The 20,059-nt window shown below is 50.9% G+C and overlaps 1 protein-coding gene across 4 annotated transcripts; it reads left to right on the plus strand.

Annotated features, from left to right (window-relative positions):
* Positions 1–3,840: 3,840 nt before the first annotated feature.
* RTKN (rhotekin) lies at positions 3,841–19,965 on the plus strand. Of its 4 annotated transcripts, XM_069494319.1 has the most exons (13): positions 5,119–5,346; positions 5,718–6,135; positions 13,290–13,489; positions 15,298–15,359; positions 15,457–15,510; positions 15,611–15,728; positions 15,883–16,092; positions 16,896–16,990; positions 17,101–17,207; positions 17,440–17,568; positions 18,242–18,410; positions 18,556–18,660; positions 19,248–19,965. In XM_069494319.1, the coding sequence occupies exons 2-13, from the start codon at positions 6,064–6,066 to the stop codon at positions 19,580–19,582; spliced, it is 1,656 nt and encodes a 551-aa protein (XP_069350420.1). In that variant the 5' UTR covers positions 5,119–5,346; positions 5,718–6,063; the 3' UTR covers positions 19,583–19,965. The 4 variants fall into 4 exon arrangements, with proteins under 4 accessions (XP_069350422.1, XP_069350419.1, XP_069350420.1 ...); XM_069494321.1 differs by lacking the exons at positions 5,119–5,346; positions 5,718–6,135 and adding an exon at positions 3,841–4,046 and having other exon boundaries at positions 19,062–19,965; XM_069494318.1 differs by lacking the exons at positions 5,119–5,346; positions 5,718–6,135 and adding an exon at positions 3,841–4,046.
* Positions 19,966–20,059: the final 94 nt, after the last annotated feature.

The following is a 20,059-nucleotide window of genomic DNA, read 5'->3' on the forward strand; positions in this document are numbered from 1 at the left end:
GGCCACACTGAAGTCACAGGAACTTGCTGAAGAGGATTTCCTGCTGGCACCACCACCCTGCTCCTCGGGTGCTGCAGGTGCACTGAATGTATATCTTGAACTCTCCCTGAGTCTTGTCTGTACTCCCTCAAGTTTCAAAGTCCAGTTGGATGTATTCCACTTGGTTGGCTCGAGCCAATGTGAGCTTCAGCACATTAATGCACCCAAACTGTCTCAGTGTTTTTTTTTCTGGGTGTGGAATTGGACATAGGGAAGTCATGCTTTTATTCAGTTTTTTTCACTTTACCCTTAGGCTGTGAAGAAGTGGGAAGGAGGATAAATGTTCTCCAGTTTCCATAAAGGGGTTAGAGCTCATCTTCCCAATATTGTCCACAGTGGGGAATTGTGCAGAAATAGGAAGATGATTTGAACCCTGGGTAACCCATAACCCCTTCCCTAAATATCTACTTCATAGTTGGGGAGATATAGCTACAGAAATAAGCAAAAGGCAAAAGTTGGGAAGACTATGCACCAAACCAGTGGCATGCTGGTAAATGTTTAACAAAAGCTTCCCGGAACAAAACAACCCTGGTTTGCAGTGCTCACCTATTTCTGTTGTGTAAATATTCCTACCATGTCCAGTTTCAAATGCGACATCACTGAACACAGGATTAGGAATAAATGTGCAGTGCACACCATTATACAGCAGTCCCACCACACAGAGACTATAGATGTAAATAACCTCAAGAGATCACAGTAAAATGCAGTAAACTAATTAAGAAGTGATGAGTTTTGAGAATTCATCACCTTTGCTTTACTATAATTCATTTAGTTATGTTTATATAATTTAATTTTTAATTAAAGTAGTGTTTGGTTTGAGCCCACCCAGGGACACAAAACTAAAGACAAAAACAAAACAAAACAAAACAAAACACAGTGCTTAACAACTAGCATGCACAATTTTGGAAAATTCAGCAATTGTCTCACTTGAGCCAATGTGAGGTTCAGAACATTAATGCATCCAAACCGTCTCAGTGTTTTTTTCTAGGGGTGGAATTGGGGGTAGGGAAAGCATGCTTTTATTCAATTTTTTTTTCATTTTACATGATTTTTTAAATGGTAACATTAGGGGTGTTTTTAAAAACTGTAAATGTGTTTTCAAGTATTTTTCAAATATTTTTTTTTTCAAGAGACAGGGTCTTGCTCTATTGCCCAGGCTACAGTGCAGTGGTGTCCTCACAGCTCACTGCAGCCTTGAATTCCTGGGCTCAATTGATCCTCCTGCCTTGGCCTCCTGAGTATCTGGGACTATAGGCACAAACCACTATGCTCACCTAATTTTGGGGGGGGGGGTTGGCTAGAGATAGGGCCTTACTATGTTGCCCAGGCTGGACTCAAACTTGGAGGCTCAAGTGATCCTCCTGCCTCACCTGCTAATATTTTAATTTTTTGTAGAGACAGAGTCTTGCTATGTTGCCCAGGCTGGTCTTGAATTCCTGGCCTCAAGCAATCCTCCCTCCTCAGCCTCCTAAAGTGCTGGGATTATAGGTGTGAGCCACTGTGCCCGGCTATAAAAATTTAATTTAAAAAAGAAATCCACATGAACCCCTAGGATCCATTAAAAAAAAAAAAAATCCATCCTCAGTTGAGAGCAATGTTATTTGGCTTCCCTGACCCCAGTCACAACTCCTCCAAATGACTTACGCAAAAGGCTGCCAAATCATGATCTCTAAAATATAACTCTGTGTCACTCCTTTCCAAAAATCTTCAGCCACATTGAGTACAAACTCTCAGGCAGGATTTTAGCCCAGCCTTCTTCCCAAACACCCTTCATTCCTCTAGCTCCTGCCTGGGTCTCAGGAGAGGGGTTTTCAAACCCTTCCATAGAGCCTATGTTCACAGAGGAGCAGTGAGTGGCTGAGGGCCTGTGGGGGCAGGGGGATATGGTGACAGGCTCTAGCACCTGCTTCCATCACAGTAACTCTGATTCCATTTCACGTATTCCAGGTAAGATTTCATTTGGTTAAAAGCAAATGCTTGAAATGAACTGTTTTAGTCCAACAGGACAGCTCATCTCAGTCAAGGACTCTCAAATCTGCATGCTTCCTTTAGGTATCTCCTTTATTTATTTACTTCAGCTGATGTTTATTGTGCATTAGCTATAGGCCAGGCACTAGGGATAAAGCATTAGACAAGACAGAGTGTCCTCTCTGAGAAGTTTATAGTTCAGAGGAGTGACAATCAATATTTGAAGAAATTAAGGAAGAATATCTTTCCCTTTCTTTCCCCTCACCCATCCTTCGAGGTTTATCTCAGATGGAATGGATTTTGTAAAATCTTTTTATCTGCCTTTCCTCCTGACCAGAACTCCCTTCTCCATGTGAATTTTTGTGTGTAGAGGATGTTTATTGTTTTTCCTGTCCATTATCCATTCCCTCACCTTCTGGTGATAGTACCTGGAACATTCTTTGGGGAACAACTTCCCCTCCTTTCTTCCTCCCAGCTCACTGGGTTCCAGTTAGTCTCCAGGAGTGGGCAAGTGACCCAGGCTTGGCTGACTGGCACACAGAACCCCCTTAGCCACAGCGACTGGTTCAGCTTTGTCTACCCTCTGGCAACAATGATTGGTTTGGGTTGGATGAATGGTCCCAAACAGCTCACAGTGAATCCCAGACCTGTGTAGGAGCCTCTGAAAACAGATGCTCTCTTTTCAGCTGAATTTAAGCATGAAAAGATGTAGACCCAGGATTTTTGGCAGGAATTTTGTTCCGTTGTGGAGAGTGAAGCCAACATGGAGGAAAGTAGAGCCAAGTGGTGGGAAGAGACTGGATCCTTGTGACACTCAGTGTCTGAGTCAAGCCACATCTAAAGCCTCACCTCTGGACATTTCAGTTCCATAAGCCAACAAATTTCCCCTTTTGCGGAAGTACTTTTAAGCCAGCTTTTCCAAAAGAATACTGTGTGATTTGCCATAACAGAGCAATTCTAACCTGGACTCTCTAAGAGGTAAAGTCTGATAAGTCTCTGGGGGGAGCCACGCTGCTATGTAGGAGCTCCACCCTTGTTCATGTTCTCAGTAAGTTCTGAAGCCTCCAAGAGACCCCCTCACTCATGGTCAGCAAGCTAATCCTCTGCCATTTCCTTCTTTCCCACTGGGCTGCCAAGCACTACGCTGGGCATTTTACACTGTTTCTTATACATAATCCTCATAGCAACTTGAGGAGTAGGAATAATTACAGTATCCCCACTGAACAGATGAGAAAACTGAATCTCAGAAAGGTCAATGACTGGCCCAAGTCAATGATCTGCACGGTTAGTCAGTGACAGAGCTGGGAATCCAAGACACGTTTAAGCACCGCCCCAAGAATTGTGGCCTCTAGGGATGGGTGGATAGCGCGGAAGGGAGCCTAAGGGGGGGGGGGCGGGACACGAAGAAGGGACATTTGGGACTGTACGAAGTGGAAACGGTCGCTTCACAGGCTGACTGGGGGTGAAGTTGGGCACAATCCCAGTCCCAGGGCCCGGCTAGAGCCGGAGTGTGCCACACGGCGAGTCATATAGCCACGGGATTTTCCGTGCCTTGGGAGTCGGCGTGCCAGGTGGGGGCGGTCGGTGGGGCGGGGCTTCTCTGGGCCCGCCCCACGCCCAGGTGAGGCGCTCGCGCCCCAGGCGGGAAGGGAGGACGCGCCCCCGCAGTGCTAGCGAGGTGGAGCGTGCCCCGGCTCTGGGGCTGTCGGGCCAGGTTTGCTTGGCGCCCCGGGACTGGCCGGACGGGCTGGGCCTTTGGCGGGGGTGGAAGAGGAGGGTGTGGCGCCCTGCCCGGGCCAGGTGTCGTCTCCGGGGGCGGGGTTTGGGAACCAGGCAGCGGGAGATTCCCGACCCGACTGGCGGGTGGGCGTCGAGGGACAGAGGCACAGAAGAGCCGGCAGGGCAGCCAACCTCGCGGAGCCGCCAGCATGTTCTCCCGAAACCACCGGAGTCGGGTTACCGTGGCCAGGGGTTCCGCCCTGGAGATGGAGTTCAAACGCGGCCGCTTCCGACTGAGCCTCTTCAGCGACCAGCCAGAGGTGAGAGACCCGCGCCCCTGCCTCCCCTCCCGGCTGTCTCTCGCAGCCCTGGCCGCGCGCACGCCGAGGGGCGGAGACGCGGCGATCTGGGTACAAACCCGCCCGAGTTGTTGACTTAAAAAGTAAGGTGCGGACCGTCTGCACATTAATTGGATCTGTGCTGCCCTAGACATTCCTTGGTTTGGTTGGGATGATTTGCCTCTGCCTACAAAAACTCCGGGCTGGCCTCAATTTGAGGGGCCCCGGCTTGATTTCCAAAATGTGCCTGGACCCCAGGCCCTCCCAGGCGCCCTCGGGCCAAGGGCAGTGGGCAGCTAGGCGGGCAGCAACCTCAACCTGTCTCCACCGTCTGGGCCAGCCTCTGTCATCAGTCTGCACTTGCAGGCCAGTTCTGCCGGCTTCGCGGAAGCCCTTTTCAACAGCTCCTCTGTGTCCCTGAAGGGCTAGGGGAGTGGGGAGTTCGCTTTTAACTCTTCGGAGTTATTTTCCACACCCAAACTCTCCGCCTTCTTTCCTGGGGCCTTCGAGGAGTCCAGCCTCTATGCTGAGAGTTTCTTCCTAGTACATCGGTCCACACGTTGCCGCGTCTGAGCCTTACCCGCAACTGCCTAAAGAGGCTCGGGTGGGGCTGAAGGTATGTGGCTGAGCCAGGACTGCGAGGGCGAGTAGCCACCGCAGAGACTCTTCTGTCCCAAGGTCAGCCTCACGCTTGCCCAAGGGAAGCCCAATTCCCAGCTCTCCTTCCCTCCCGGGCCTGGAAAGGGTTAAGTGAGGTGGGCCTTCCTCCCGCCCCCTCTCCCTCGGGCTGGGATTCCAGGCCTGGCTTCTGCCCTTTCCCTCCAGCCTGCCCAGAACAAAGGCCCTTTCACACCCTTGTCCCAGTGTCCCTGGCCTTCTCTGACTCAGAAGCTAGTGGGCCTGGGGGAGAGGACCTTTGTTGGGTACCCCGCCCCTAAACAACTTGGCCTGAGGAACCCGTACCGGGCCAGCGTGGGGGAATGAGGGGCGAGGCTGGGGACAGAGGAGGGACTTGTGAGCTGGCGCCGCCCCTGCGATCAGCCCGGCTTTCGGCGGCCAGCGCTGAGGAGCCGGGGCGGAGCCGCAGGGCCCGGCTGGCCGCCGAGCGGAGTGTGACTCCGTGGGCCTAGGGTGGAGGGGGGCAAAGCTGCAGCTGGCTGGGAATCGGGGCCGGTTTCCTGTCTGGAAGGGAAGGGGCCTGCAGAGGGGAGCGGGGGCAGCAGCAGACAGGCACACCCCTGCCTTCCTCCCTCTCTCTCCTCCCTTCTGCTGGAAAAGCGAGGTAATTGTGAGCCCAGGGTGGAGCGGGCTGGATGGGGGCCCCGAGTTGGAAGTGGTGGCCCTGGGGGCTGGGCCGCATTACCGACTCACCCCTTTGTCCCACTCCTTGGGCTCACTCTCCCAAGTCCTCACCTCTGTCCGCTCTTCTTTCTAACTTTCTCAAACTAAGCCCCTTTCGGAAAGCTTCAACCTCTTGACAAACCCCATGACTCTGTAGAGCCTGCGTGAGGCGTCCTTTCCCTGCCCCCTTCCAGCTGTGCCTGCCCCTCACTGCCCTCTCTGCATACAGATTCTCTGTCCACCAGGCCAGGGATGTGGGCGGGGGCTGGGGAGGGGCCAGAGTCGGAATGAAAGGGCCTTTTTCTTCCACAGCTGGGAGAACAGCTGCCACCAAAGCAAGACTGGACACTCTGTGCCCAGAGCCCCCTCTGCAGCTGGCCTTACCTCCTGGGACCCCACTCATCTTCACCTTACTTTCCTTTCCTCCCTTGCCTGGCTCCCACCAGGGCCTTGGAACAGCAGTAGGAGAGGAAAATTTGTCACAGCAGCCAGAGGGGTCTAACAAGAGTGCACAGGGAGAGGGACAGCCTCTGCCCAGAGCTGGCCACCTCTTTCAAGACTGAGGGAACAGTGGGAGGAGGAATTGTGGGACAGCGTGGTGCCTACCTGCCCCCCTCTGGAGGGGTCTACAAGGGAAGGGGAACTGGGGGGCACAGAGATGCAGGACAGATTGCACATCCTGGAGGACCTGAATATGCTGTACATTCGGCAGATGGCACTCAGCCTGGAGGTAATGCCCCCACCCCTGGAGTACATACCTCCGCTGCTTGCATCCCAGCCCCTGTCTCTGCCCTGCCCATCCCTGCTGGGGCAGAGGGTGGGGAGAGTTGGGCCTGCTTAAAGTGGGGAGAGGGACAGGTGGTTCTGTATGCTCTGCATTGGGTGCTGTGTGTGGACCCAGGCTCGGTTCTGCTGATCAAAGACTTATGTTGGCAGCAGGGCCTTCACACCTATTTCTGGAAGTTCTGTGTGTGGGTGTGGATATCTGTTCTGGGGACAAGGGCTCCCTTTAGGTATGGGATGAAGAGAGGAGTTCAATGTGAGAGAGATTTGCAGGAAGGATGTAGCCTCACTAGAGAAGGGAAAGGAGACTCTGGGCTACGAGTAAGTGTTCTGCTGGCCTTAGAGATGGCAGAGAGCTATTTAGTCTTTATTCTTAAACACATTTACTGAACATGTTTTATATGCTAAGCTCCTTTCTAGACCATGGGATATCTCAGTGAACAAGTCAGGAAAGGTCCATTGTGGTGGGAGAACAGACAATACACATGCAAACACATAAATGAGATCGCACGGTGCAATTATGATGGAAGTGGGGATTAGATGTGGAGCTCAGGGAAGGCCTCTGTGAGGAGCTCTTTGAGCTCAGACCAGAAGGATTTGAAGATATGTGGAGACTGGAGGAAGGGCTTTCCAGACAGAGGGCATAGCACAGGCAAAGGCCCCTAGATGGGGATGAGGGTGACATATCTGTGGGAAAGCAGGAGAGCCAGTGTGGCTGCAATGTGGTAGTTGGGGTGGGGCCGATGGGCAGGGGCCAGATCATTCAGGGCCTTGAAGGCCATGATGAAGCGCTCTGATTTTACTTAAAGTGTGATATTGGGCCACAGAAGGGTTTTAAGCAGGGGAATGACTCATCTGATGTTTTTAAATGACTTCTGTGGAGAATAGGCTGAGTGTGGAGTGGAGGATGGATTGGCAAGAAAGGGAGCAGAAGACCACCAGGTGGGAGTTGTTACAGTCATAGGGGAGTGAACCCGGTGGTGTGGATTAAAGTGCTCATGGTGGAGACAGGGAGAAGCTCATGGATTTCAAATGACGGGGGCAGATCTGACAGGACTTGCTGATGGATTGGATGTGAGGGGTAAGGCAAAGACAACTCCAGGATGATTCCCAGATGTGTGACTAAGCAACTGGGTGGTGTGGCCATTTACTGAGATGGGGAAGATGGATGAAGTTGTAGAAGTGACTGCCTGGACCAGGCAGGGCATTCCTTTTGAGAGAGATGGGAGGCACAGCTAAAGAGTCTAGATCAGGAATGGCAGTTTATTGGACACATGCTGCCCTCTCAAGCCCCGCCCCCACTCCCTGGATCTTAGTAGACATTACTAGTCAATCATGACACTCTTTACCAAGGAGCCCAGATGTGGCCTCAGAATCTTTCTCAGCACAGTCTTGGCATTCATTTTGCAGGTTGTGATTTTCATACAGCACCAGTCAGAGGCAGGAGTCCTGGTCTGGTTTCATCTACATCAGGAGTGGGTACCTTTATCTAATTCGTTTGGCTGGAGAGGGTCAGCATTTTCTCATTTGCAGAAAGGTGTTCATTCAATGGACCTTTTGGGATTCTGATACTACCTAATTGTCCTGTGTTGGCACATGAGATAAAACCTATTTTGCCATTCATAGTCTTCTGCACTGTCCATGTTAACAGTTATGTGTGGCTGTTTAAATCTTAATTTTAGTTAATTAAAATAAAACATTTAGTTCCTTAGTTGCTCTAGCCACATTTCAAGTGCTAGATTGGCTACTGAACATTTTCTATCATCACAAGTTTTATTGGACAGAGTTGGTCTAGGTATGTAAATGTTTAAATTCTGCAACCTGCTCTCCTCCAAATGAATGTCCTTTTTTTTCGTGGGAGGCCTGTAGAAGTTCTGGGGCAGAGGAGGGGCTTAGTTTTCACTTTGGTCACCTCTCCTTCAGCCTTGGCTGAGAGTACTGTGTTCTTTCTCTACCAAGTTCAGCAGGTTCTCAAAAGAGAGACCCATTGATGTTTCAGTGATTAGCAAGAGAGGTAGTCATGGAAGAGTAAATCCAAGAAGACTTTTAGGAGGAGGCAACTTAAGCTGTAAGTAAAGGGGAGGTGAGAGTGAGAGAAAACTTGTTTTTAAATATGTGGCCGGGCACGGTGGCTCACGCTTTTAATCCTAGCACTCTGGGAGGCCGAGGCAGGAGGATCGCTTAAGGCCAGGAGTTCGAGACCAGACTGAGCAAGAGCAAGACCCAGTCTCTACAAAAATAGAAAAATTAGCTGGGCATGGTAGTCCCAGCTACTCAGGAGGCTGAGGCAGAAGGATCGCTTGATCCCAGGAGTTTGAGTTTGCAGTGAGCTATGATGATGCCACTGCACTCTAGCCTGGGTGACTGAGCAAGACCCCATCGCCCCCCCCCCCCGAAAAAATTATTAAATATGTGCTAGGCCCAAGTGGAGATTAGACTTTCCCATTTAATCCTCAAACAATGCTATGATGAAGGAGGTGGAATACTTCCCAGTTTACAAACTCAGGCTCCAGAGGTTAAATTCTCACAGCTTGTCAAATCCCTAAACCAGCATTTGAACTTAGCCCTGGTGGAGATTCTGAAGGGAACAGAAGGTGATGAGAAACAAAGCAGGAAGTCAGGGACAGAAGAACAGGAGGGGTGGGTAGGGATGTCCACAGAGAGCCTAATGTGTGCTGGGGCTTCTGCCCATGACTCAGCCTCCTTCAGTCCCTTGGGATCTGACCCAGGTCCGGCTGACACCCAAATCTGGGCTCTTTCCCAGGAGAATGGGGGGGGGGGGTAATGTTTCCTGCTTGGGGAAAGGGTGTTTGTGTGTGCGGAGGGGGCAACAAGGAACTATCCCTGGGATGGGGAGATGGGGCAAAGCACTAGGATCTGGAACCTGAGCCAGGATTCCTGAGATCCTGTGCAGGAAAGGGTGGGAGCCAGTTTTCTAGGGCGCTCTCGGCCTTGGGCCGTGGGAAAGTGGATTTGGGGTGGAGGGGGATGTGTCTGGGCACCCAGTCCCACTCGTCCAGGCTGAGCCTAGCGACCTCTCTAGGGCCCCAGTTTTCCCAATTTATATGCTATCCTACTCCCGCTCCCCCATACTCCCAGGCAAAGGGTCACCTTGGAGGGCAAATACTACGTGGGAGGGGCCTCCTGGAGCTGGAACACTGCGCGAGTTGCGGAGCCCTTTCTAGGGCGATGCGGGACCTCCCGGAGGTCTCTTCCGGAGATCCTTTCCTGCCGCGAAGGGGTCTCGGTGGTTGCAGTGGTTGCACCACCTGGCTAGGCGCTTGGAGGGACCGCCCGTGCCCCTGCGCCCCTCGGTTGCTCTCGCGGCAATTGGGAGCTGATGTCACCAGCGCCCTGAGCGCTGCGTGTGGAGGCGGTGCGGAGGCGGGTGAGGTTACCCTGCCTCTCTTCCACTGCCGGTGCGGTGCGGCTCCGCGGATCCCGCGCGCTGTTCTGCCTCGCCGCCACATGCGCAATGGACAGGGCTAGGGAAGGATCCGTGAGTGCTGGGACTGGGACGACGAGGCTATGCAGGAGCGTGCTTGAGGATGCCTCTGTGTCCCTCTTCTCCCGAGCTCTCACCTATTTGGGATGTTTGCGGTGGAAGCTGGGTACAGACTAGGGTGGAGGTTGGCAAGTAGTGAAGCTTAGCAGAGATAGGACCCTGGTGCAGACAGATAAAACGAGGTTAGGAGAAGATATGTAGTCTAGGAGGGCTTCCCGGTGAAGGGGGCTTTGGGAATGTGTTGGCCTATTTCAAAAGGGAAACAGGTGGATGGTGCTGGGGTGAAGGGTGATAAAAAATCTGGCCTCCTACAGTGGTTCAGGAAATAGATAGTGAAGGAAAAATCTGTAGGCAGGTAACGTTTTTGGAAGAGGGAATTTGGGGTGTTCAGGTCTTAGAGACTTGAAGGCTGGAGCCACCAGGGACAGAAACAAGGGCACGGGGTGTGGAGGCGATCTGGTGTGAGGAAAAAGACAGATTTGGGGTGGTCACTCATTCCCCTCCTCTAAGTGGGAGGATCAACTTGATCCTGAACCGATCAACTTAGTCTTCCATCTCCTCTCTGAAGCTTTCCCTGATCACCTCAGCCAGAAGCAAACAGGGCATTTTCCTGTGAGCATGATTATGCCATGACATGGCACTTATGGACCAGCCATTAATGTCTGCATCTCTCACCTCCTAGCTGGATTTTAAATGTAGAGCCTTAGACAGCACAGGGATGCTCCAGTGTTGACTGGGTGAATACTACTGCTGCCAAAGTAGCATCAGTGAATAAGCATCCTCATCATTCATGTATACCATGTGCTAGGGCTCTGCTAAGTGCTTTATATCCCTGTCCCACTGAACCCTCATGACTCTAGGATATGGGGACTATTAACATTCTGATTTTACAGATGAGGAAACCGAGGCTTAGGAAGGTTGAATAAATTGCTTAGTGCTTTTTAAGCATCAGGGCTCCTTTCTGAGTGAATGTTCCTGAGAATCCTGGTTCCTCTCATAGTGCTTCCCATCTGGTCCTTATGCCCAGCCTGCCCAGCCCCTCACTCCTGGACCACCTATCTTCCCATCTCCATTCCTTGCCTCTGACCTCACCTCCCAAACTCAGAGGGCCAGGAGGTGGTGGATCCCCTAATTTGGGATGTATACGGGGTTCTATGCAGCATGGGTGAACTCTGTAGGTGGTATGTTCCTTCTCTACTGATCCCTTGCCAACTAGAAGTCCCCTATCACTTGAGTCTGGGGGATAACCCTGGATTTCCATTCCCTTTAGTTGGTGGTTCTCAGACCTAGCTGCACCTCAGAATCACTTGGGGGAGTATTCCAAGAATGTACATGCCCCACTCCTAGAGATTCTTATTCTGCAAGTCTTAGGTGGGGCCTGGTAATTTTTTTTAACTCCAAAGATCTAATCTTTTTTAAAGCTAACATAATTTCCAATAGTATAGAAGGGTATATATAAAGTATCATAAATCTATTTTCCATTCCTGGCTCCCAGGTCCACAACCACTAATATTTTATGCATAAACGTGCGTGTGTGTGTGTGTGTGTGTGTGTGTGTGTATATATATATATATATATATATATATAAAGTAGGTTGGTGCAAAAGTAATTGTGGTTTCAAACTGTGAACTTTAAATCATTATAAGTAGGCTCAAATACATCTTTAATAATCAAAATAGTAACCATTACAACCAACACATTTTTGCCAATAAGAAATAAGTTTGTTTATTCCTGTAGTGTAAAAATCCATGCTTCAGGATTCCACGAACTCTTGGAAAGCATTTTCTGCATCCTGCTGTTTGTGAAAGCATTTCCCTGCAAAAAGTTGTTGAGATGCTTGAAGTCTGTTGGCGAGAGGTCAGGTGAATATGGCGGATGAGGCAAAACTTTGTAGCCCAATTCGTTCAACTTTGGAAGTGTTGGTTGTGCGACGTGTGGTTGGGCGTTGTCGTGCAGAAGAATTGAGCCCTTTCTGTTGACCGATGCTGGCTGCAGGCGTTGCAGTTTTCAGTGCATCGCATCGATTTGCTGAGCATACTTCTCAGATATAATGGTTTCACCAGGATTCAGAAAGCTGGAGTGGATCAGACCAGCAGCACACCACCAAACAGTGACCATGACCTTTTTTTGGTGCAAGTTTGGCTTTGGGAAGTGTTTTGGAGCTTCTTCTCAGTCCAGCCTCTGAGTTGGTCATTGCCAGTTGTCAGATAAAATCCACTTTTCATGGCTTGTCACAATCCAATTAAGAAATGGTTCATTGGTGTTGCATACAATAAGAGAAGATGACACTTCAAAATGACAATTTTTTTGATTTTCAGTCAGCTCATGAGGCACCCACTTATCGAGCTTTTTCACCGTTCCAATTTGTTTCAAATATTTGTTTCAAATATCAAACGACCGTAGAGTGGTTGATGTTGAGTTCTTTGGCAACTTCTTGTATAGTTGTAAGAGGATCAGCTTCGATGATGATTGCTCTCAGTTGGTCGTTGTCAACTTCTGATGGCCGGCTACTGTGCTCCTCATCTTCAAGGCTCTCATCTTCTTTGCAGAACTTCTTGCAGAACCACCACTGCACTGTATGTTTGTTAGCAGTTCCTGGGCCAAATGTGTTGAAGTTGTGAGTTGTCTCTGCTGCTTTATGACCCATTTTGAACTCAAATAAGAAAATCGAATTTGTTTTTTGTCTAACATCATTTCCATAGTCTAAAATAAATACAAAATACACAGCAAGTAATAAGTTATTAGCAAAAAAATAAAGCGAGAAATGCACATTAAGATGATATATAACATAACCACATTTATTTAAGAATGTATTCCAACATCAAACAGCAAATTTCAACAGTTAAAACCGCAATTACTTTTGCACCAACCTAATACCTGTATATACACACATATGTGTATATATCATGCACAAATGGTAACATGTATAATACTGTTCTTTATTTTCCCACATTGTTTATTTTGGAGATTGTTTCATATCTGCACACATGTCTACTTCATTCTTTAATGTCTGCAATATCACATAGGATAGACATGCTGAAACTTATTTAATCAGTGCCCTATTGAAGTGCTTTTAATTGTAGTGTTTAAAACAATGCTGTAATGAATATTTTTGTACATATAGCTTTGCCCAGTTATATGTGTAGCATAAACTCCTAGATATTGGATGGCTGTGTCAAAGGATATGTGACTTTGTAGTTTTCATAGATTTTTCCAAATTGTGCTCAAAAGAGGCTGAAGGAATTTATACACCCAACCATCAAATGCATATGGATATCTGTATTTTTTGTTTTTGTTTCTAGAGATGGGGTCTTGTTATATTGTTCAGGCTGGACTTGAACTCCTGGGCTCATGAGGTTCTCCCATCTCAGCCTCCCAAGCAGCTGGGACTACGGGCATACCTTCGGTGCTCAGTTACACAGTTTCTCTGGTTATTCTTGGGCAGCTGAGGTTGATACCCTGTTTGCTCTTGAATTGCCTAAAGCATTAGTTTCTTGTCAGTTTCTCCTAGGCCATAGCCCAACTGGGGTCTGGGGGTGCTTCAGCCTATCCCCTGTCTGACATTTCCTCCTCACCCTTTCCCTGATCCTGGCTAGGACACGGAGTTACAGAGGAAGCTAGACCACGAGATCCGCATGAGGGAAGGGGCCTGTAAGCTGCTGACAGCCTGCTCCCAGCGAGAGCAGGCTCTGGAAGCCACCAAGAGCCTGCTAGTGTGCAACAGCCGCATCCTCAGCTACATGGGCGAGCTGCAGCGGCGCAAGGAGGCGCAGGTGCTGGGGAAGACAGGCCGGCGGTGAGCAAGGGGAAGGCAAGAACTCAATGGGAGCAGGAGGCCCTATGGGTGGTGGTGGTGGTGTGTGTGCATATATGGAATGTGGACCACCCTGAAGATGACCTCCCCATGAAGCCATGTCAGGGGCCTGGAGGAGACCTTGGTGTTTTACCACCTCACTGTGTTGCCCAGAGGTGCACTAGTGAGTAGCTAGGGCTGGACTCAGGAAAGCCAGTGTGTCTGGTGAAAGGCTGGCAGCCTGAGGCATAGCAGGTAATGCAAAAACACTAATTTGCTAAGCCCTATCTATGATCCAGTGAGTCTGGCTGTCTGGCTTTTAGAAAACTAATTTTCTCAAGGACAGTTCGCCAGATGGCCAATTTGTTAAATGGCGAATTTACCACAAACTGACAATAGTTTGTTGTACCTGGGGTTCACCATGAGAAGCAGGGATTGGGAAAGGAAATAATAAAAAACCACTTAAAGGAAAGCCTACCCATTCATAGGGATTAGGTCATGCATTCTAACAGGGCTCAGCATCTGGATGTAAAACACAAGCTACACTAACATTAGACTGTTTATTGGACAAATCTACAGTGAAATGGTTGGAGTGGTGCTGTAGTAAAACAAAAATATTGGAGAAATTGGCAAGCTGATCATTCTGAGGACTGGCCCTTTTTGGCAAATTGGTCACTTGGAGAATTGGCTTCTGGCAGTGGCCTGCTTGCCCCATTGCAGCTGCAGGGGGAGATGGTTCTGGCCCTTCACTGGCATGGTGCCCATCCCAGCCACGAAGGCTGACACAAGTTGAGGCTGCCAAGAGTTCACTCATGAAGCCAACAAGAAAAGGCAGAAAACCCACTCTACAGCTATCCCATGGAGCTAGAGGAAGGACAAGCAGGCAAAGGAGACAGCCCTTCCTGTGAGTGTGCTGCCTCCTGAGAGGTGGCCATTGACAGGCTCTGCCTGGCCTCGGTCCCCACACAGTCCCACAATGTGATTTGAAGTATACCCCAAGTCCCTGGCATCTAAACACATTGCCATTAGTGCCACATCATTTAGCATAAGGCTCTACTAAGTCAGCAATTACGTTAGTGGTATTGTGAATAAGTACAGATAAACTGTTACTTTAGGAGAGGGGCACATGCTTGGTGAGAGTGCCGATGATGGGCGGAGAGGTGAGGAAGGCTGGGTGTCTGGGGCCCTTCACTTGGGGACTGCGGAACTTGGGGCACTGGGAGGGTGCAGCACATCTGGCCAGAAGGAAAAAGAAGAGATCAAAGCTGGGGGAAAGAGAGGGTCGGTGGCAAGCGGAACACAAATGTTCCCTGCTCATGTTTTCTCCTTTCATTAAACATAGACCAAATTATTTTCTGACTGACCCGGTACCCTCTTACATCAAAGAAGTGATGAGATGGTGGAAATCAGCAGCCTCTCTATTAAAAAGAAAACCCTGCAAACCCCTCTGAGCCTGGAGTTTAATGGAGGAGAGCACATGAAAGGCTCTCTGTGGGCACCTGTCCCAAAGCCCCACTTGTCTCTGGCAGGGGTCTGGAAAGGTGGTCAGGGAGGGTGTTTGGAGGGGAGGAGCCCTGAGCTTGCATATTGTATGTGAGTTAATGTGGCTCAAGTGTCCCCAGTGTCCCCAAGCCTGGCAAATCACTGGGTGCAATTGAGAACTCTTGCTCACAGTCCCTCAGCCCTGCCCCTCAGTCTGGTGACCTAGGGGCTGAGACCCTGGGACCAGGGGGATCCTAGATTCCTTGGGAACCAGAGCAAAGGCGAGTAGTATCTAGAGGCCAGGCCAGGACATTGTGCCTTATCCACAGGCCTTCTGACAGCAGCTCGCCTGCTGAGCGCTCCCCCTGCCGCGGCCGGGTCTGCATCTCCGGTAAGAAGCACAGCTACCCCAGCTGCTGGCACCCCTGGCCCAACCACACGACCTCCTGACCCATCTTAACATCTCTTCCTACCCCTCTGCTCCTTAGACCTCCGGATTCCACTCATGTGGAAGGACACAGAATATTTCAAGAACAAAGGTGGTGAGTTCCACACACCCTGGGATAAATTCAGGGTAGAGAGCCTGAGGTAGGGAACTCTTGTGGGGCATGTTTTTATCAGTTTTGCTCTCTTTGTCCCCAGACTTGCACCGCTGGGCTGTGTTCCTGCTTCTGCAGCTAGGGGAACACATTCAGGACACAGAGATGATCCTGGTGGACAGAACACTCACAGACATCTCCTTTCAGAACAATGTGCTCTTGTGAGTGCCTTGTCCCTGTTCCAGGGGATGGGGAGGAAGGGAGATGGGCACCTGGGCTTCTCTGGGAGCTGCCTATACTTGCACCACCCATGTTCCCCACCCTCTGTGCCTCCCCAGATTTCCCCATGACCACTCTCCTCCCTTCTTCCACTAGCACCGAGGTGGGGCCAGACTTTGAACTACGGCTGGAGCTATATGGGGCCTGTGTGGAAGAAGAGGGTGCCCTGGCTGGTGCCCCCAAGAGGCTTGCCACCAAACTCAGCAGCTCTCTGGGCCGCTCCTCAGGGAGACGTGTCCGGGCATCGCTGGACAGTGCTGGGGGTTCAGGAAGCAGTCCCATCTTGCTCCCCACCCCGGCTGTGGGGTAAGGCCTTGCACTCCCCCACTGCCCTAAGCCACTTGTACGCAGGTGATCTTTGAACTGTGTTGAGCATGCAGAACCCATTTTGCGCTGCTGCCAGGATGTGCAGACGTGCACAAGCAGCAGCCACACATCTGGGAGGTACCTGGCCTGTACCCCAAGGCAGTCCAGAAGACCAGTAGGAAGCAGGGAGAGATAGGCTCTGGGGTCATAACTTTTTAGCAGCAGCAAATACATCTTATGTCTATGGGACGCAGCTCCTTACATGGAACAATGTAGCCCAGGTCCTGTGATGGTGCCTACAGGCACCTAGAGACACCTTGTGGAACTACTGGGACTCTCAAGGAGTAGTTTGAGGACCACTGGGGTAATGAACAGAATATTGATTTTGGACACAGACATGGGTGCAGATGGGTTCAAATTCTAGCTTCACCACTCAACAGCTATAAATTATGAGAAAGTTTCTTAACCTAAGCCTGAAGTTGAATTTGCCTCATCTAACTAAAGAATGCTAACTCTTTATCAAAGTGTCTTCTAAAAAGTGAAAAATAAAAAAAGGAATAATGCCACCAGTCTCATAGGGCTGCCATGGGAATACAGTGGGATAACATATATTCAATATAAAGCACAGGTCCTGGCTGTTAGCAGAAGCTCAGGAAACATTTGTTCCTGATCCCTGTTGGGCAGGCAAGCTGGTTTTCTGTGGGGCAGCCTGAATGATGGGGGCAGACCTGCTCAGCCCTTAATAGCTCCTGCCGCCTGACATGCCCCCCACTCAGCTGATGGCCCTCCTGTCTCTCCTTCAGTGGTCCTCGTTACCACCTCTTGGCTCACACCACTCTCACCCTGGCAGCAGTGCAAGATGGGTTCCGCACACATGACCTCACCCTGGCCAGTCACGGTGAGTATGTGTGTGCGTGGGGGACACACACGTGTGATGGTGACAAGAGGGTCTGTGGGATGATTCCCTTCTCATTCCCCACCCTCACCCTGCACTTCCTCCTCCCCCAGAGGAGAACCCTGCCTGGCTGCCCCTTTATGGCAGCGTGTGTTGCCGCCTGGCGGCTCAGCCTCTCTGCATGACTCAGCCCACAGCAAGTGGTACCCTCAGGGTGCAGGTGAGGGGGCCCTGAGGAGTGGAAGGGAACGGGGAGAAGGACAGAGGACAGCTGGATCACCTAGGAATAGAACTATTGAAAATTCAAGAACTGGGTAGAGGAAGGGGGTTATAGCAAGATGAGGGGAAGAATGGACAGGAGGGTGGGCAAAGGGAGCAAGTTCTTGGTGGGGTCGCTAAGAGGGCTGTTGGGGAGTGCGACTCCCCCAGGAAACATTGAGTCATTTATGCAGCAAGCAGGGGAGATGCAGAACTGGGCGCGAGTGCATGGAGTCCTGAAAGGCACAAACCTCTTCTGTTACCGGCGACCTGAGGATGCAGACACTGGGGAAGAGCCGCTGTTTACTATTGCCATCAACAAGGTGATGGGTCCCTTGGTGGTGAGGCTGCCAGGTGCCCGGGACCAGAAACCTCTCCTTCAGGTCCCAGGAGGGTGGGTGCAGGCCTCAGAGAGATGCAAGCTGACCTTTTGCTCCTAAGAGCACCACACCCAGCTTCGGGGCCGGGGATGCTGGACCATGTTCTCCCACACCACAGCACCACTGGAAAAGGGTCCTCCCACCCACTCACGTCCTCAGCCCCTGCCAAGTCTCAGAGACGGTTTTAGCAACAGTTTAGGGCTTTTCATCCTCCTTTCCCCTCTCCCCTCAGATTCTAATTTGCATCTATTTTTACCACTTCCTGTTTTTCTCTCCTGACACAGGTCCAATTGCCCGTCTTTGCTCCCTAGCCCTTTTCTTGGCTCTCCTGCCTACTTTTTGGAAGTTCTGAGGGACCTTTGGCTTCAGCATTCTTGCCTACCTTTGTGTCTTCCCTGCCTTGCTCAATCCCTTTCCTTGTGTCAGCCTGCTCCTCCTTCCCTGACTCTAGACTGTCTCATCCCCAGCCCTTTCCTGCCATTCCTTCCCACTCTGGTCAGTGGGAGGCAAATGAGGGCTCTTCTGTCTAGGCAGGGGTAATCAGAGCTGCCTGGTGTCACTGCCAACTTCCATGACCAAGGTGGAGGTGAAAGCAGACCACTTCTTTTTCCTGCAGGAGACTCGAGTCCGGGCCGGGGAATTGGACCAGGCCCCAGGACGGCCTTTCACCCTAAGTGTCAGTAACCGGTATGGAGATGACGAGGTGATGCACACCCTTCAGACAGAGAATCGGGAAGCCCTGCAGAACTGGATGGAGGCTCTGTGGCAGCTTTTCTTTGACATGAGTAAGAGAGAAGGGGACTGGGATGAACCTTTGGGAGAGACTGGGGTTTGTTACTTTTACCAAGGCCTCTATTTCAAGATTGCAAGGGAATGTAGCAGGAAAGAGGGCAGCCTGGCCCTCTCTTCCAATCAGTGCTCTTCCTCCAGGCCAGTGGAAGCAGTGCTGTGATGAAATCATGAAAATTGAAACTCCTGTTCCCCGGAAACCACCCCAAGCACTGGCCAAGCAAGGGTCCTTATACCATGAGATGGGTGAGTGAGATAAAAAGTGTATTCTAGGAACCTGGTGGGAAGTGGGGTCGGGGGGGCTTCAGGGGAAGCCAGGTCATGGAAACAGAGAGAAAGCACACTTGGGGCTAAGGCAGATCTCTGGGGACCAAGTCTCACCCAGTTATGCTGTATTCCTTTCTCCTCTGCAATTCTTCTTAGAACCATCTCCACCAAAGTTCAAAACAAAACCCCAAAGAGCCAGACTCATTTCATGTATTTCTTTCCTAATTTCTTTTTTTCTGTTTCCCTTTCTGCATGCGGATTCCTGTCTCTTCCTCTGATCCCTCACTTGCCTGGCACTGCTTTCATTTTTCTCCTCTTTCCTGGTTTCTTCACCCACTTCTGCTCCCCTCCCCATCTACCTTATACCCCATATGCCACAGTCTTATCAGAGCCTGTGGCCCCAGGGGGCCCAGGTGAGGGGCTGCTCCTGCAGGATAATGCAATCTCCACTGAGATCCGGGCTTTGCTTTCCTCCTATTACAGTGACAGGTGATAGTCAGGGATGGGTAGGTCTGGGGCCTGAGCTCTGACTAGCCCCCCACCTCAACCCCTTCCTGGTGCCACAGCTATTGAGCCGCTGGATGACATCGCAGCGGTGACAGACATCCTGGCCCAGCGGGAGGGAGCAAGGCTGGAGACACCCCCACCCTGGCTAGCAATGTTTACAGACCAGCCTACCCTGCCTAACCCCTGCTCGCCTGCCTCAGTGGCCCCAGCCCCAGCCTGGATCCACCCCCTGCCCTGGGGGCGACCCCGAACCTTTTCCCTGGATGCTGTGCCCCCAGACCATTCCCCTGGGGCTTCTCGCTCGGTTGCCCCTCTCCCTGTGCAGCGATCCCCACGGTCCAGAGGCCTCTGCAGCAAAGGCCCAGCCCGCACTTGGCTCCAGTCACCAGTGTGAGAAAGAAAGGTGCCGGCAACAGGATCTTGCCAGAAGAGAAAATGACCCGTGTGCAATTGGTCTCTGGATACGGCACTGTCTGTAGCAAGTTGACCAGCTTGGCCTCTTCTTCCTCTGCCGGACTGGGGGAAGGCTGGGGAAGGGGGCCAGAAGCCCCTCTTAAGTTGTGGTTGCCATGGTACTGAGGGGCTCATTCCCGGGGCTGGCTGGGACCCCCTGAACCCTTCCTGGGAGAAAACTGGAACCAACTATGCCCTACCTCCCTGCACTAACCACCTTTGAGGATGGCACTGAAGAGCCCTGGGAGGGAAGGCACCTCCCTTGTGACTCCTATATCAACCATTAAAGTTATTTAACAGCAGCCGTTACCTGGTTCTTGAGGACAGGTTGTCTCTCTCTGATTGGTCTAGATGTGTCCCACCGCATCCTTGGGGCTGAGTTCACCAGTTGTGAAGTATGACTGTGATACTGAGTAAT

Source organism: Eulemur rufifrons, chromosome 19, assembly GCF_041146395.1.
Source record: "Eulemur rufifrons isolate Redbay chromosome 19, OSU_ERuf_1, whole genome shotgun sequence".
Lineage (NCBI taxonomy): Eukaryota > Metazoa > Chordata > Mammalia > Primates > Lemuridae > Eulemur > Eulemur rufifrons.

Excerpts from the sequence above, each read along its gene's own strand:
- RTKN (XM_069494318.1), top strand. The coding sequence starts at position 3,936 with ATGTTCTCCCGAAACCACCGGAGTCGGGTTACCGTGGCCAGGGGTTCC. Across the intron at positions 15,360-15,456 it reads CGGCCGGGTCTGCATCTCCG|ACCTCCGGATTCCACTCATG; the intron begins GTAAGAAGCACA and ends TCTGCTCCTTAG. Across the intron at positions 17,569-18,241 it reads TTACTATTGCCATCAACAAG|GAGACTCGAGTCCGGGCCGG; the intron begins GTGATGGGTCCC and ends TTTTTCCTGCAG.